Genomic DNA, 17,433 nt, shown 5'->3' on the forward strand with positions numbered 1-17,433 from the left:
TCACCATGTGTAAAAGATCTTACTGGTCAATAGAGTGAGAACGCATGCCACACACAGCTTTCTCTCTCACTTCTGTCTTCTGAATAATATCTTACTGAAAGTGCTCAGCTGTTTGATCAAATAGATGGAAAATATGCTTTTGTGTATGTTGTTGTGTATGTTGACTTACTAAGTCTCAGCAAGAAGTTCACCTTTAAACACTAAAAGTGGATCATTGTTACCTCTTTTTCTGGAGAGCTGCAGAATAACAAACTCACCTAGTTTAAATTCTTACCTTTCCTCAGCAGAGTCGTGACCATCTATGAAGTCAAGAGGTGGAGTCTTGGACCGGTTAGTCTTCATGGACACACAGCTGGGTCCAGGTCCTGCAGAGTCTGGTCTGTGCTGCTGCTCTGGGCTTAAACACAACATACACACAGAGCTTTGAGTGTGAATAATGATGGTGGAGTGATGTGAGTGGAGAACAGTGATGGACGGTTAGAGATCCGCATCTCACCTCTGAGCTTTTGTCTGGCTGTCATGTTCCTCACACCGAGGTCTTTTAGAGGGAGGGACTCTCCCCTCCTCATACTGATCCATAGCAGAGAAACACCTTCACACAAACACAACGACACATTATTTCTCATCATTCCTCTCAGCCACATGTCAAACATACAGAGTTCTGACTGCAAGGACACTGATAAAGCATATCCTTTATAATCCACCTGCTGAATGAAATTACAAGTGAAACAAACAGAACATGTTGCTGTCCACAGAGACAACAAAGAGAAAACAAGCTTCTTCATTGTGAGATGTTATTGCTTTTCTCTGCATCCTGTTCTTTAATTTTAACACTGCGTTGGATGTCAGACTTAAGTAGTCAGAACAATTGATTGTTTCTCTTTTTAGAAAAACTGATTTAACTGAGTTGATAATGAAAATAATGGTCAGATGAAGCCTGAACAATGAGAGAGGAGGCATCTTATTGGTCAATCAAATAAATCAATCAGTCAGAGAATCACAGAGCAGCTGGTGTAGTTCTGCTATAAATCCACTAGATGTCCTCATTAATCTACAGTGAACTACAGCACAGATCAGGACTGCGATGGATCTCTGAAGAAGGAGAAACTTGTATCTCTGAAATTCACCGACTGTAGTGTTGATCTGAAATATGTCTGTTTATGTACAGATACAATTTACTGACAAACAATTTTACTGCAAATTTGTAATCACCTTTGAACACATGACACATCATTTCATAACACTGTCAGGTTCATTACTCAAACAGTAGCAGAGCACAGCAACGTCCACAACCGTCTCCTTCATCACACTGTCACTCTCAAATCACACATTCATCTATTTATATCTATCTATAAATCTATCTATATATATATCTATCTATCTATCTATATATATAGATATATAGATATATACATATAGATATATACATATATACACATACATACATACATACATATATATATATATATATATATATATATATATATATATCAGTGTAACAACCTCCTTCAATAAAAACACGTAGCAGCTGAACCTGCAGCACAGGACAAAGTTCAGCATTTACTGTTTTATTATGACTTGATTGAGTTACAGTCATATTTTAATTATTACTGTTGTTATTGTTATTATTGTTGTTGCTGTGCTTTCCTGTGTCTCTCTCCCCCTCCCTCCCTCTTTCTCTCCCAACCCAACCAGTCAAGGCAGATGGCCGCGCCCCTAGAGTCTGGTTCTGCCCGAGGTGTCGTCCCATTAAAGGGACTTGACTTGACAAAAGCGCAAATTATCTATATTGGATAATCAAAATGTTGAATGCAATGAACTGTGTTCCACTGTTATGCATTACATGAAACAAACCCCCCCACACTTCTTAAATAAAACCTGACATAACTAATTTTTGTAGCTTTATTTACCATTTGCTTGAAATCTTTAATTTGGACGACAGAAATTTGTAAAACATAACAATATTGCCCTGCCCTAATGCACATTAATACTGACAGGGTTGTCCAAACCACCTCATCCTAAGAATGAACAAAGACCAAGTAAAGTCCAAGTAAAAGAGTGAGTCCAGATGAAGCTCAGACTGAGTAAAGAGCCAACAAAAAACAGTCCTGTTCTAAGACTGAGCTTTAACCAGAACACAGCACTTTTTAATTTCACAATTAAATGTGATATAACCTCAAAAATCATTTAAAACAACACAGTCGTTTCAAACTAAAACACATAAGAGTGTTTCTGTAACTATTTCACCACTTCTGTTGACACTGAGAAGGTCATGCTTTTTTATTCATAAGGTTCGGTACCCCTCCCCACTACAAAATATGTCCTTTTGTACCTTTTGTACCTAAAAAACCATTTTGTAACTCTTGAGTTTTTCTTTTCTTGCTCACACAGACACCATCTTTGACTGAGGAGGAAGCTGATATTCGTGTTGAAATTATGACTGAATTTCAAGCTGCCACAACTCTTAAAGAAACACCTTCAAACATTTAGATATTTTCAAATATAAAATAAATAATGAAGAGAGTTCAGAATCAGCAGAGTTACACTTACTCAACTTGCTCCCGTTATGTCCGTTCCTCCAGCAGCTCCCTTGTGTCCTGATCAGGTCTGTGTAGAAAAACAATGATCTCAGTGTAACAACCTGCTTCAATAAAAACACGTAGCAGCTGAACCCGCAGCACAGGACAAAGTTCAGCTTTTACTGTTTTATTATTATCTGATGGAGTGATACATTTCCCTCCTTCATCTACAGCAGCCTTCCTGCTCTCATTAAAACTGTTCAAAATGTTCATCATTAACTTCTTTCTCTTTGGGCAACAGAAAACAGTTAAAGAAAACTGGACTTCCAAAGTATAAACCCAAACTACTTTTTGTTGCACATTTAAGAGCTGAAGGACCCTCTTTCATTGATAATCAAAAGAAACTACAGATTTAGACTGACAGCTCTCTACCTGCTTAGACAACCAGAGCCGAATATTGCAGATGGCTTAAAATATGAACATTACTATAGTAATTAGATTGCTGGGAAGAAATGGGACGTGAGGATTCTTAAAGAAACATCTGTAGCCTCCAGATGTGAGATAGGGTGGTAAATTCGCACCAGACAAATTCTGGTGAAATATAAAGATTCAAATGATGGGACCTTTGAAACTCTGTGTCCGACAGAGGCCTCAATAAACACAATAAACAGGCTTCATAAAGTAATTTCAGTATGAAAGTCCAACCCCTCCCTGTGGCAGAGAAATGATTTCTGATTCTAACAGCCGTAAAAACGTCTCAACAAACCAACATGTTCATGACTTTAGTCACAGGACTGTAATGTTTTATTGTCTCCTGACAGTTTAATCAGTCACAGTCAGTTTTAATGTGCTGACCAACACTAAACTGTTTGCAGTAATTGAAAGGGTTAAGGGAAGTAAAGAATTTTCAGATGACGAAAAACACTGACTCTGAATCAGAGTCATTACAGCATGTTATTATTTGGTGTTATATCATTAGTGAGGTAACATTTATTTATATAATGTGAAACCTGCAGTCTGTTTTGGAGTTATTGTAAATCCTCACCTGAAATCCCAAAGCTCTAGTTCTTCTCTTTCATTATTTCCTGTTTGGCTTCTTCTTCTTCTGGATTCAGCGGTTTCCTGCAGGAAATAAAACTGTGCATGAAGCCACATAAATGTGCTCATCTTAGACCATTTCATAAACATCCTCTTTGGATTATATTTCAACCATTTCATCAACTTCCAGCCATAATACCCAGGACACCATCAGAGCTCACCTGAGAGTCTGCAGCTCCACCTGCCTCTGGACGACTGTTACTGCAGCAGCTGCCGGTTTCCTCATAAAATAATCAAACAACATTCACAAACAAATCAGGTCAATGTGCAGCAGATGATTCTGCAGATAAATAATTGTGTTCATGTTAGTAATGACTCATACAATGATGGCAGATCTCATGGACGTGTAGGTTTATTTAAACAGGTGGTCTAACTAAGATCAGGATCCCTTTTAAACAGGAACATAGAAAACATATCCACATATACTGTATACAAGATAGGAGATATAAAAAACATGATCACAATTGATATCCAGTATGTCATAAATCAATTCAGTTTTTTCTGTTGTTCTAAAGATGTTTATGAGTGTAATAGATTCAGAACCAGAAAAAATAACTGCAAGCAGAAAATTTATTGAAATAAATAAATTACACAAAATGTACTACAGTAGACAGTAAATGTAGACAGAATATCACTTCTTATTATATTGTGACAAATATAAGTATGTGAGGAAGTTTTCTTTGAAAAAATAAATCATATATATCCTGAATTTATCCACCTCCCTGATCTTCAGAAACTGTCCTATCTATGTGGGGAGAAAAGTCAATGTATAGTAAAAGCTGCAAAATATATATTACATCTTGTCATAATCTTAGGGAAACAACCTCTGTAGTAAACGTTTCTGTGTGTTTGTGTGTCTGTGTAAAAATGCCTTTTATCATATTGTATTTAATATTATTGTTTATATATAGATAATTTATAATTATTAATCATCTTTCAATGTTTATAATTTTCTGTACTGCTTTGGCAATATAGGTTTCTGATCTGTCAATAAAGCTTATTTGAATTTGAATTTGAGAGAGAGACAGAGAGAGAGAGAGAGAGAGAGAGAGAGAGAGAGAGAGAGCATCAGTGGTCGAGCGAGCCAGAGAGTGAAAGAAGAGGGAGGTGTATTTTCTCCCATGTGGCCCTGATCCAGCTCGATTGAGGGGGGCCCTCTCTTGTCCACTTCCCAGCTGTGGCAGCATCTGCTTGTTTTGTGTGCTTTTGCTATGCTTTAGTTTTTTGCCTTTGTTAGTCGTTTGTTTGTTTGACAGGTCTGGTAGTCCTGTTTTCGCAGCTTTGAATGTGTTAGGTTTAGTTTTCATGTGGGCTTTGGGTTAGAGGGGAGACCCCAGATCCTATGACCCTTTGTGGGTTGGTGTGGGTGTCTTCCCTTCTTTTTGTTCATTTTGGCTGGTCCACCAGCTTTTGTTGTTTTCTTGGTTAATAAATTAGTTCAATGTTAATGATGCTCCTGACTCTTTAATTATGTTGGGCCTTCTTTGGAACGAGCTGTTATAGAGGGTCGTAACACCCTCTCAAGTAGTCCCTCACAGAACACTAACACTTATGTACACTAGTTGAGTAAATGTACTTAGTTGTCTACCAGCTGAGATGACTGGTTTGACTTGTAGTCCTTTCTATACTCGGTCCCTCAATGTTAGGACAAAGCAGCAATGATCTTAAACATACAGACAAGACAACCACGCAGTTTTTTTATGATTTTTTTGATTTTCTAAAAGTTTTATTATATCGTCATCATTTTATTTCTCTGTTGCATTAGTCTCAAATTGTTTTACTGTTTATATTTGTGGTGTTTTATCAGCTTGTCAGTCATCTGTAAAGCACTTAGAATTGCACCGACCTTCTTGAAAGGTGGTATACAAATAAAGTTTGATTGATTGATTGATTGGTTGATTGATTGATTGACTGACATACTCCCGTACACCAATGAGAATTGAGCAGCATTTCTATCATTGTTAAGACATTTGCTTATGTTGCAGTCAAATCTGATCAAACTGCTTTGTTTTTAAGTGTTTAACTCTTCATTAATAATAACTAAAGATATTATTTTCCCCAAACTTTGATTGTTGATTATTTAATCATGAATATGTAATGTTATAAATACTTTGAAACCAAGTTTTCAGGATCTTGGTTTGGTTACAGTTCAGCTAAATGTGTGTTCACCTGTGGACTGAAGAAATCATGTGTGCATTAAAATGATTTAATTATTGTTTTAAACTGTAAAATCGTTGTCTTCTGCATACTTTGAAACACACGTTGTGGCGAACAGGAAAAACATGTTTTTTGTAACCTTTTTCAAAATAACTCTCACAAGGGAAGAAATAAAACCTACTTTAAATGAAGAAATTAAAAAATCCTCCTCTGCTCTCCTCAAATGTTATGACAACCCTCCCTTCAACAAAACTTTCACATAAAATTTTTAAGTTGCTCCTGTCTCAAACAAAAAATATCGATCACTTCAACTTTAATTTTGGGAGATGGATGGGTTAGCTCAGGGGATAAGTAAAACACTAATATGAGATATTTCAACCTTCAAATGATCAATGATAAACAAACAAAACAAAAACTGTCTGGCTATATACATGACTTGTTTATTTTCTAACAACACATCTTATTTACAAAAACTGTGAAGACATATTTCAGTGAAATAATTTGGTACATTTGTCAGAAAAAACATCCACATTTTTTATTTGTAAGCATGTGTGTGTGTAACTACATACTGTACTTATTTGTGTAGAAAATTATAAAGTAAAGGAATCCTAAAACTAGATTTTAACTCTCACCCCAAAAACCTGAATGTTTATATATTTTTATGTGTTTCAAAGTATTTAAAATCAAAAACGCACATTTGTCATGGCCCTGGAGTTTGTGTGTGTTGCGGTGTTGCTGTGTTGTGTGTCTGTGTTTAAGTGTTGCACGTTCCTGGTTGGGTGGAGCTGGACACTGTCTTCCAATAGGTGATAAAAGACCTGCCCCATCCTGGCAGCCAGAAGGCTCTCTCTCCCCTTAAACCAAGTTGTGTTATGTTGGAGTTTTGATTTTTTTGTACAGTTAATTTAGCATTTCCTTTATTAGTCCAGCTGTATCCATTAAATTGAAATTTACCTTCTTTTTTTTTTTTTTACCTTAGTTAAACAAAATTAATCTGTTAAATAAAATTCCTGTGTTTTAGCTAATCCTTCATGTGTGTTTCCCTCATTTGCTATGGTCTCAGAGATGGACCATAACACATTGTATTCATGAAAGAAATGAACAGACATTTTCTTGTAGATTTTGAGTTAGTATGTGTTTGTCATCAGTGTGAGTGTTTCTCTACACAGGAGCAGACTCTCCCTCCTACGGTGAACACAGAGACACTGAAGAACCAGACCACCCAAACCCAAACCCAGGATACAGAGGTTCAGTGAATGTGGTGTTGAAGGTGTGGAGGTGGATCAGTGTGTCAGAGGAGACTCCGTAGAAGGACAGAGTGCCAGCGGGACAGTCCACATACACTGCTACTCTGTTAGAGACAGAGGAGGACAAGGAGGAGGAGGGGAGGTCTGTTCTTGTGTTATTGTACCAGAGAGAGTAACCATCAATATCAGAGCACCTCAGACTCCAGGACTGATTATTCCCTCCAAACCTGCAGTCATCACTAGCTCCTTTCCATCTGATTCCTCTGTAACTCACTGATATATAAACCAGTCCTTTCCACTCCGCCTCCCAATAGCAGCAACCAGTCAGACCATCTCTACAGAGCAGCTGATGCCAGTAGTCAAACCTCTCTGGATGATCAGGATATGGTAGCTCCTTTATCACATATGTCACCTTCCTGTTGTTGTCAGAGAGTTTGAGGTATGTGTTTACTGTGTTTGTGTCCAGTGTGAGTTCGGAGAAATCTGATGGAGAGAACAAGACACAATACAGCAGCAGTTTATCATCTAACACACCTGATGGTTCACTTGTTGCTTTATTAACAGATTGATTCTTATTTAGATAAATACTTGACTCATCTTTTGGTGCTTCTTTCAAACTGAGAATTGAATGCAGATAATCAAGCTTTTGATTTAAACTACTTTAACATGTGCTGCCTTGTTTTCATGAATCAAAGTGAACACACACTTACACCTCACTGGAACAGGTTTCAGCCTCTGCTCCCCACAGTGATCCACCCTGGAGGAAGAAACAAAGTCAGAATGAACCTTCAGAAGTTTCCTCATCAATGATTTTCATAAAACTTCACTCAGATCCAACATTAAGACAAAACAGCTCAATTTATAAACACATAAAAGCAGCTTCAGCATGTTTGGATTCTGTGAAGAAGCATCAGAGCTGACCGACCTCAGAGGTCTGCAGGGCTCAAACTGATCACACCACCTGTTGCCTTATTCTTCCTGACAAATTCACTCTCAGGACAACTGGACGCTGCTTCACTGGTTACTCTGGTTGAGTAGTGTGGGACTTTTACATATAAATGAACGTCTGTTACATTTAAGCCCTTGCCAAACAAGTTCACACAACGCTGATTAAGACTATCACCACCAGATAAATCTCTCTGTAGATCACACAAAGAGTTTTTAAATCTGAAATCTGTGGCAACTTTCCCGTACTGGCCGGATGAATGCATGCCAGAGACGTCCACTGGCCGAGCAGCTAACTTCCGGTTAGCCCTCTGCTAACTTGAACGGGGATAAAATAATTCAGTCGTGCAGCTCTTTCCAACGGTTATCGGTCCAAATGGATCAAATTCTGATAGTGAGATGAGTCGTTTCACGGGGGTTGTGTGATGCTGAAAACAATTTATCCATCGTTTTACAGTTGCAACAGTAGCAAGAAATTCAGTGTGTTGCCACGGTAACTTAGCGGCATTGTGGGTAACGTTTGGTCAACGGTTTGTTGTTATGTAGCAGTGCCATCTTGTTGAGTCTGCTGCTGGTTAATGCGGCAATAAATCTCCATTTGCAACTTCTTTAGATGAACCGAGTAATGTTGCATAAATGGCTCCTAAAAAAGTTTAGGAGTGGTGCTCAAGGACGAAAGAAGAGAAAATAGAGATGGAAAATAACACAGGATATAGGAATGTTATTGTTAATTGAATCTGTTTGAATGAATTTGTTAGTCGTTTTTCTTGTAACATTTAAGTCATGTTTTTGAACGAATTAAACTAAACATAGCCACAATAATTTTAACTTGGCAAGCTGGCTAGAAAGTAGTGAATATAGTAGTATTATTTATTTTAGCTGAAATGTTTTTTATTAGAACAAGCTTGATTTCTTGCTATTTTCTTGCTAGCTAACATGAGTAGGATTGAAAGCATCATTTATAATTCATAAAGGCCAGCTTTCCTTGTTAACTAGCAACCAATGTTTTCTTGCAACATTAAATTGGTGTTTTGACTTATTATTTTAATATGTAACATATCAAGTGTCCAAATTACCCATAAGTGTTTCAGGCTAACCATTAGCTTTCTAGCTATGTTAAATTGTATCTTTGTAGATCGTATTTGGACATAGTTATAATAATTGGATAATTTGCATAATTGGATAAAATTGCGTTTGTTGTGTGGTTAATAAATTGGTCTGGAAGATACATATAACATACCTATGTAATGTCTCATGGCCTATATTTAAAAAATCTTAATTATCTGATATATAATCTTTTCAGGGGTGTTACTGAAATATTTTGGAGGAACTTACACTGCACCAGGACCGTCTACGTCATCAGCTGACATGACTGCTGCTGAGGGGACATCATCAGAGACTTCAGAGGCATCTACTCCCTCTTCTGATGTGACTGCAGCTGCAGAGGTCATAACAGAGGTACTACAGCCTTCTACATCCACCTCCAACATGACTGTGTCTACAGTGTTTGAAACACCTGGAAAAGTTAAAAGCTTTGGTGTACTGCTAAACTTCCCGACCTTGGATGATGAAGCATTGGAGAAACAATGTGAGGAGCTTGAGAACACACTGAGGAGTGGCAAGGAAGCCGACATTTATGGGAGAGAGCTGGCTATGGAAATCAGAAACCTTCCTCAGTTACAAACAGGATGACTGCATTTGAACTGCTGGACTTTGTCCAGAAGAAGGAACTGACAGAATTGCATCCAAATCTTAGTGTTCACTTTATTTAGAGTATTTTTCACTCTTATTGATTGATTTTTCATTGCTATTTATTTGGTAAAATATTTTTGGTTTTATTGGTGTTCATTTGTCGTTGTCTTTTTTTATAGACCTTGAATGTGCAAGTTTGTTGCTTTTTATGGTTTAAATATATTGACTTTATTATTTATTATTTTGAATACTTTGTAATTGTTAATTGTATCTCAGATGTTCAAATTTTAATATATTTTAAAAGACGTTGTTTTGTTCGTGTTCATTCAGTTATGAGCAGTGTGTGTGATTTGGTGGTTGTGCTGGGAGTTTTTTGGGACCACAAACAAAATCTTGTTTAGGGCCACCAAAATCCTTGGGCCGGCCCTGTCAGGTTTAATAACCTTTTGTTTACATTTAGTCACATATACAGTGGGGTCCAATAATCTGAGACCACTAGTCAAGATTAGGGGTGTGCCCGAATACAAATACGTTATTCGGCAAAGCACAAATAGTGGGGGGGGGGGGGGGGGGGGGTTTGTTGTTGTCGTTTTTTTTATGAATATTTGTCAAATACCAGCGCGCAGGTCGGTGTACATCACTATCTCAGTCTCTCTCCTCTGCTCCGCTGTTACATCTATCAGCAGGTCTCAACGAGGGGGGTTACATCCACCTGCTACATGACGCACATTTCCTTATTTGGACATCATTCCCAGAGTTGGGGGTGTTCCCCACAGATAAAACTGAGCTACTGACACACGCAAAGTGCTTCCAAGCGACTCTCCATAACCTGTTGTTCCCCTTCTCCTTTACACAAAGTTCGGTTGTAAAAAATAGGCAATAAATGAAAAGTGCAAAGCAATAATCACCTTTGAAGTTCTTCCCTACATGTTACACGCTGTGCTGTCTCTGTGTTATGGGTGTATAAATAGGTAGAGGTCTGTCTGCAATGAGGTGACAAATGAGGTTTTAGCTCAGTAATCAGCGCAGTCGTCTATGATCTGGGAGACTCCAGTTCAAGACTCGGTGTGGGGACCTCCTTCATAAGGTAGTTTATTCAGGAACACTAATTGGTATTATATATTATATATTATTATTATAACATTTTAATCATCTAAAATCAAAAGCATTTTAATTTTCTAAAATAAAAAGCATAATAAAACAAAAACAGGATTTTTAAGACTTTTTCCACTTTTATTCAAATACAAATACAAATAATTTTGCTGCCTCAAAAAATACAGATACAAATACAAATACCGGACCCTCAGCACATCCCTAGTCAAGATTCTCCTATTTTGCATTTGTTTCACATTTTTTACATTACACATGACATATCACATTACAATTTGAGTGAAAATTTGAAACTTTTAAAAATGTATATAAATTTCAGAATATCTTAGTATTTGGTATGTCCCCCTTTTACAGTTTGAATGGTGTCTGTATGATAAGGGGCTTCCAAGCAGTTGAGTGTCAAAGTGACCAAGGTTCCAACTCAGTTGGACGGTTCATCCCATAAACTGCCATTATAAATTTTAATGCTTTAAAAAATGATATAAAATCGCTGAAACATGTTACATTTCAGAAAAATACAAGCACACATCTGCTGAATGAGTTGTACAGATTGCCAGTTGAATGGTTGAAACACGGCAAAAACGTACGGAATACGGAATAAGAACTAGAAAATGCAATTTCTGTAGAAATTGCATGTGATTGCTGAAAGCGAATTTAGATTGCATAACTGGAAGCTGAACACTATTGAAAAATCTAGCAAGATTAAAATCAGCAATGGGTGGAATTGAACCTACACCCTGATGTTTGTAAGACAGACATGCTATGCACTGAGCTAACATGTCACACATAAATGTCAGGCCACATTCTGGTATTTAGCCTGTCACTTGAATGAAATTGACAAAACAGCAGCTCAGCAAGCAGATTGATATCACCTGGACTCCTTCATCCTTCAACTCTACCGAGTTCTGCCCTAATCAGGGCTCAAACTCACAACCTTTTGGATCTAAAAGGAGTTCTTAAACCACTGGACTACTCACACATACTTTGTGGCACAGGAAAAGATGTATTTAACAAGCATATCAATCCATATTCTAGGTAGTAATGTTAGGGTAAGCTAGAGAGGAACTGAATTCTGGTACAGGATAAAGATGTGAGGCAACTTTGTACATGAGGGCAATATTATGAGGAGCACTGCAGTGAGCAGGTATTGAACACACAACCTTGTCATCTAAGGTATTGCTGATCATGAGAGCAGTGTTCTTAACCACTGAGCCAAAAGACATTCTCAAAAATGAGAGGATCATCATTTTGATGATGAAAATGTATTTGTCTCAAACTAGAGCTTGAGGCCCAGAGATTTGTACATCATTAGTGAAAGCAAGACTAGTTTAACATGAGAATGAATGATATGTGTAAAAAGTGTTTGAAGGAAGAGAGAATCTGTAAGTTTAAGAAACTGCAGTGAGAGAAGACACACATCCTGCAGACTGTATTGCAGTCAATGAGAACATGACAGGGACTCTCTATCAATTAAGGTTCAGATCTCAAAAACAATAAGTCCTATGTGAAATGTATTTACATTTTGAGAGAGAGGAGGCTTGTGGCAACATAATGAGGTAAGATATGTGCGTGAGGAGTTAAAATCGTGGGAGTGACAGCAGTTTAGAAAAACATTTCTGGTCTAAAATTATCTGTGCTCTCCACTGTGCCTGATCACATGACACACTGGTGAGACCTAAAAAAGTCTTAAAAACCCCTGATTTTGGGCTTAAATTGCTGAAAAACTACCAAAGATATCACTAAACAATCTGATAACTTTGAAAGTTCAAAGTTTTGTAAACATTTTACAGTTTGAATGGCGTCTGTATGATAAGGGACTTCCGAGCAGTTGAGTGTCAAAGTGACCAAGGTTCCAACTCAGTTGGACGGTTCGTCCCATAAACTGCCATTATAAATTTTAATGTTTGAGAAAATTATATAAAATCACTGAAACATGTTACATTTCAGAAAAATACTAGCACACATCTGCTGAATGAGTTGCACAGATTGACAGTTGAATGGTTTTTATAGCACAAAGTATGCAGCAGTTGAAACGCGGCAAAAAACATACGGAAGACGGAATAAGAATAAAGACTGAGAAGAACAATGATATGGGAGACTATCCAATCATCATGGATGGCAATTTTAATGAAGTAATGGACCCAGTATTAGATCATAGCTCTCTATCAGCCTGCACTTGTAGAGCATAAGTGGTGCTCAAAGATATGTCTAAGGCGTCTGATTTGGCAGATGTTTGGTGGCTACAAAATCCATCATCAAGGGATTATACATTCTTCTCTTCACCCCATAGCTTATTTCTAGGACAGATTTCTTTCTGGTATCTCAGTCATTCATATCCACTATAGTATCAAGTGACATTGGTAATATACTTCTTTCAGACCATAGCCCAATATTTCTCCATATACTGTCCTTTAATAGACCAGATATATCCACTAGACAGAGATTAAACTCTAGCCTTTTATTAGACAAATCAAGGTGTTATACTGTGTGCGTTATTCCTTTTATGGTGTTATTCCTTTTGTTAAGAAATCACTTAGATCGCAAATTTTTAAGGGTCACATTATTAATACTCTTCATTTAAGAAGAAGGAAAACAGAATTACAGTCAAACTTAAAAAAAAAAACACGTCATCCATAAATCTTACCAGGTTGACTAGACTGAAGCACCAGTTCAATTCAATTATGACCCAAAGGGCAGAATTCTCTCTTTTTCATGCTGGACAGAAATACTTAGAGAAGTGAGACAAGGCTGGTAGATTACTCACCAGATAAATTAAACTATTTAACCATTTATTTAACTATTCCAGCCATCAGCAGGGATGATGGGCGCCTTCCTGACCCCAAGGAGATAAATGGGGCTTTTAGAGACTGTTATCTAAAACTTTATACCTCTGAGTCAAAGGTGGACAAAAAGACATTACATCCTTTCTGTCAACTCTCAATCTTCCATCGTTGTCATAGGACCAGCTCGAACATCTTGAATCACCCATTACTATTGAGGAGATAACTGACGTTATCAAGCACTTACCTTCAAGTCAAGCACCAGGTTTAGACAGTTTATGCCAAGGAACTAGCATCATTACTCCTAGACAACTACTAACCTGTGAAAATTGCAGAGGCCTGTGGACAAAGGAGTGCCTAACTTGTTATTTACCATTACATTTTCACTCTTAGGTATATAGCACAGTGATCTTTGCCCGTGGTTTCATCTCGAAAGCACCATTTGCACCCTTCTTATGTCCATGATCTATATTACAGCCAAACCTGCCCCACAGAATCAGTCACCTCCTATTTTGTCCCATATTCATTGAGTTTGGAAGAGAATAGCTCAGATCTTCAAATCTGACCCCTATCTTCACAGGTCTGCCGGTATCTGGCTAAATCCCAAGCTCTGTATAGATAAGTCACCCTTCCTCTGGAAGTCCAGTTTGCAAAAAGGTAACACAGTTCTAGGCAACTTGCTGGCTAGCGCAAATAAACACAAATGATCCCACAGCAAAACTTGTGCTATTTTAAATGAATAAAAATAAATACTCTCATGTTGAAACTTGCATGAGTAATGTGGGGCAAAAATTTGTTTCGCATTTGGTGTGAACACAACATAAAATTCTAGCCATACCCATCCCTACAGCTGTACTGTACATCTGTGGCTTCACCCTGACCATAGGAGGATGAGAAAATCGCAATTTACATGCATTCAAACCTTGTTAAACCAATGTTATTTTGTAATTATTGTTTTTTATGGCACACAGCACAATCTCTCACATCAACTCCATCAGTGAGAGTATTTGTTTCATTTTTCTTCTTGCTACTGCATGGTAAAAAAAAAAAAAGTATAACCTGTGTTTTCTTTTTTATAAATATTGCAATGATAATAGTCTCAAATTATGTGAAAATGTATGGTTTTAGTCAAATAACATTTTCTTGGTTGAGGAATCCCAAACCCTTGTCCAAATGATCTCAGCACATCAGTTAGTCTTCACTGTTATCAGCAGTGCTGCTGGTACAGACTATGAACTAACAGTCCTAAGCTTGTCAGTGTAACAGAGAAACAGTGTGTGAGCTTGTGTTGTCTGTTCATACCTGAGAGTGTCCAGTCTCCAGCATGGATCCTCCAGTCCAGCAGACAGCAGCTTCAATCCTGAGTCTCCTGGATGATTGTAGCTTAGATCCAGCTCTTTCAGATGGGAGGGGTTGGATCTCAGAGCTGAGTCCAGACAAATGAAGCCGTCTTCTGTGATCAGACAGCCTGACAGTCTGGAGACACAAACACTTCATCAATTGCTGAAGAATTGAAGAAAATAATGAATTTTCTTCAGTCATTTCCTGTTTTGTGTGTGTGTGTGTTTTGGGGTTTTTTTTGCAGGTCAGCACCATAGTGTATCCTTCAGATGTTGGGAATCTTCATTGACATTAACCTGTATGTTCAGCGATATTTAAATAGCCATTTACAAAACTGAAGTTGAATTCTGACCTGAGAGTCTCCAGTGTGCAGTGTGGACTCTTCAGTCCCGCAGAGAGCAGTTTCACTCCTGAATTCCGCAGGTTGTTGTTACTGAGATCCAGCTCTCTCAGACTAGAGGACTTGGACCTGAGAACTGAGGACAGAGCATCACAGCTTCTCTCTGACAGATTACAGCCACTCAACCTGAAAGAGAGTTTGTGATAAAGAAAAACAGTGACCCTGTATCTTTTGTATACAATGTAAAAAACTATTTTAGAGTTTCCTTCTGTCAGTCAATAAGTCAACTAAATGGTCTAAATGGTAACATGTAACAGTAATATATACATTAATATGTAACATCGCTGGCTTCATCTATTTTAAAGTGATGTCTTTTTGTCATTGATACAGAGGATCAGTATTGTACACAGTATTGTGAGTAGAGCCTGCAAGCTGCTAACCTCCTAATTTTGTTTGCTTGACTGATGTAATTTAGTTCTTTTCTCCTGGATCACAGCGCGTAACTGGAACATTGACTATATTATTTCAGTAACTTCAGTTTACTTCTCTATTCTGTTATTTGCAAACAAGAACTTCATTACAAACTTTATTTTAGTTAGCCTACATGCTACAATGTGATAATGCCATGGTGTGTGAGTCAGTGTTTACCATAAACTTTGATGCCAGTGGCATCAGTTCCGTTCAAGACTGTCGTAATGATGCAATGTCGTAGGCTAACCATTGTTGTTAAACCTTGGAACATTGAATGTTTGCTAATTTCTGCCTCTAGATGTTATGAAATCTCTTTCTTTTGTTATTTACACTTTTTTGTGGATATCTGAAGCCATGTATATTTTTATATCAATTTGAATATAATCTGCATGATTTTTGGATAATCTATTTCACTTGATTTGGAATAAGCAGGGCCCTCCCTTTGTGCCCATACGTAAGCTATGTAGCAGTCTGAGCCCATGGTTATTTCCTCTCTTTTAGTTTACCTGCCACTCATTTCTTTTTGTGTTTTGTGCATGTTTGTGTGTGTGTGTGTATGTACGTATGGTGTTTGTCTGTCTGTCCTGCTGGTTGCTGCTTTTTCTATTGGTACAATTTAATCAGCTAAAGGTTTAAAGGTTATTCATCTTAATATTAGGAGCTGTGCTTCAATTGTCATTCCTAATGTAGAGCCAGTTAATTTTGAATGTCTTTTCATTAACATTATTCTTCATGACAACAAATATTTAACTGTTGGCAACATTTAAAGGCCTCCCTCTGCTCCAACTGACTCTACAAAATGTATTCTGTCAACTGTTAATTCTCTTGAGACGCATAATGAAATTATCATAGGTGACTTCAATAATAATTGGCTTGATCATTCCTCCTCCAATGATAGAAATTTATTGGGTAGTGTAAATCTCACTCAGTTAATTGATGAACCTACTAGAGTGGATTCATCCCTGTTGGATTGGATACTTGTCACTTACTCTGAAAGGATAATTAAATCTGGTGTTATGTCAGATTGTTATAATAAGTGATCACTCTATTATATTTTGTGTTTGAAAAATTAAAATTCCAAGTTCTCCTCCTAAATATATGAGACTAAGACAATGCAATAATATTAATGTAGATTGTTTTATTCAAGACTTAATTGCTATGAACTGGGATAGATTTCAATTAATTCCTTTTGTTGATGATGCACGGAACTTCTTTTATGCTGAAGTTACGAACGTAATTGATAAACATGCTCCCATGAAAACAATTGGAGTTAAAGGCAGACATTTACCCTGGATCAGCTCATATCTTATCAGCCTTTCCAAACAAAGGGATAAAGCCTGGGCAAAATATTGCTGGTGTAAAAATTCTGGGAAACCTACAGATACTTGAGGAATTTATATAAGACCAAAACAAGGAATGCAAAATTCAACTACTATAGAGATAGCTTTTCTCAGGATTTTCATAGCCCTAGACAGTTCGGAATCACTTGAACCATATTCTCAACAAAACTAACAAAAGCCTCATAAACCAGGTACGAATTAATAACAAAATTATTTCTGATCCTTTACTTATTTCCCATGCTTTTAATCAGCATTTTCTTGTTTATCTGTGGTTCCCAACACTTTAATTCCTATGGTCCAGCTGGTTCCTCAAACTTCATTACTTACAATGGTTAATTTTCCTTTAGAAAAATCCTGCCTACTGAGTTTTTTCATACTGTATGTGAGTTAAAA

General features: G+C 37.3%; 1 protein-coding gene across 1 annotated transcript in view; it reads right to left on the reverse strand.

The window, feature by feature from the left end:
- Positions 1-17,433, reverse strand: part of LOC122975189 (NACHT, LRR and PYD domains-containing protein 3-like) — a 46,996-nt gene that overhangs the window by 16,594 nt on the left and 12,969 nt on the right. The window contains exon 3 of the mRNA XM_044343475.1: positions 14,987-15,001. Within this exon, the coding sequence (XP_044199410.1) occupies positions 14,987-15,001 (15 nt within the window). The remainder of the gene's footprint in view (positions 1-14,986; positions 15,002-17,433) is intronic.

This window comes from Thunnus albacares, chromosome 3 (genome assembly GCF_914725855.1).
Source record: "Thunnus albacares chromosome 3, fThuAlb1.1, whole genome shotgun sequence".
In the NCBI taxonomy this organism is placed as follows: Eukaryota; Metazoa; Chordata; class Actinopteri; order Scombriformes; family Scombridae; genus Thunnus; species Thunnus albacares.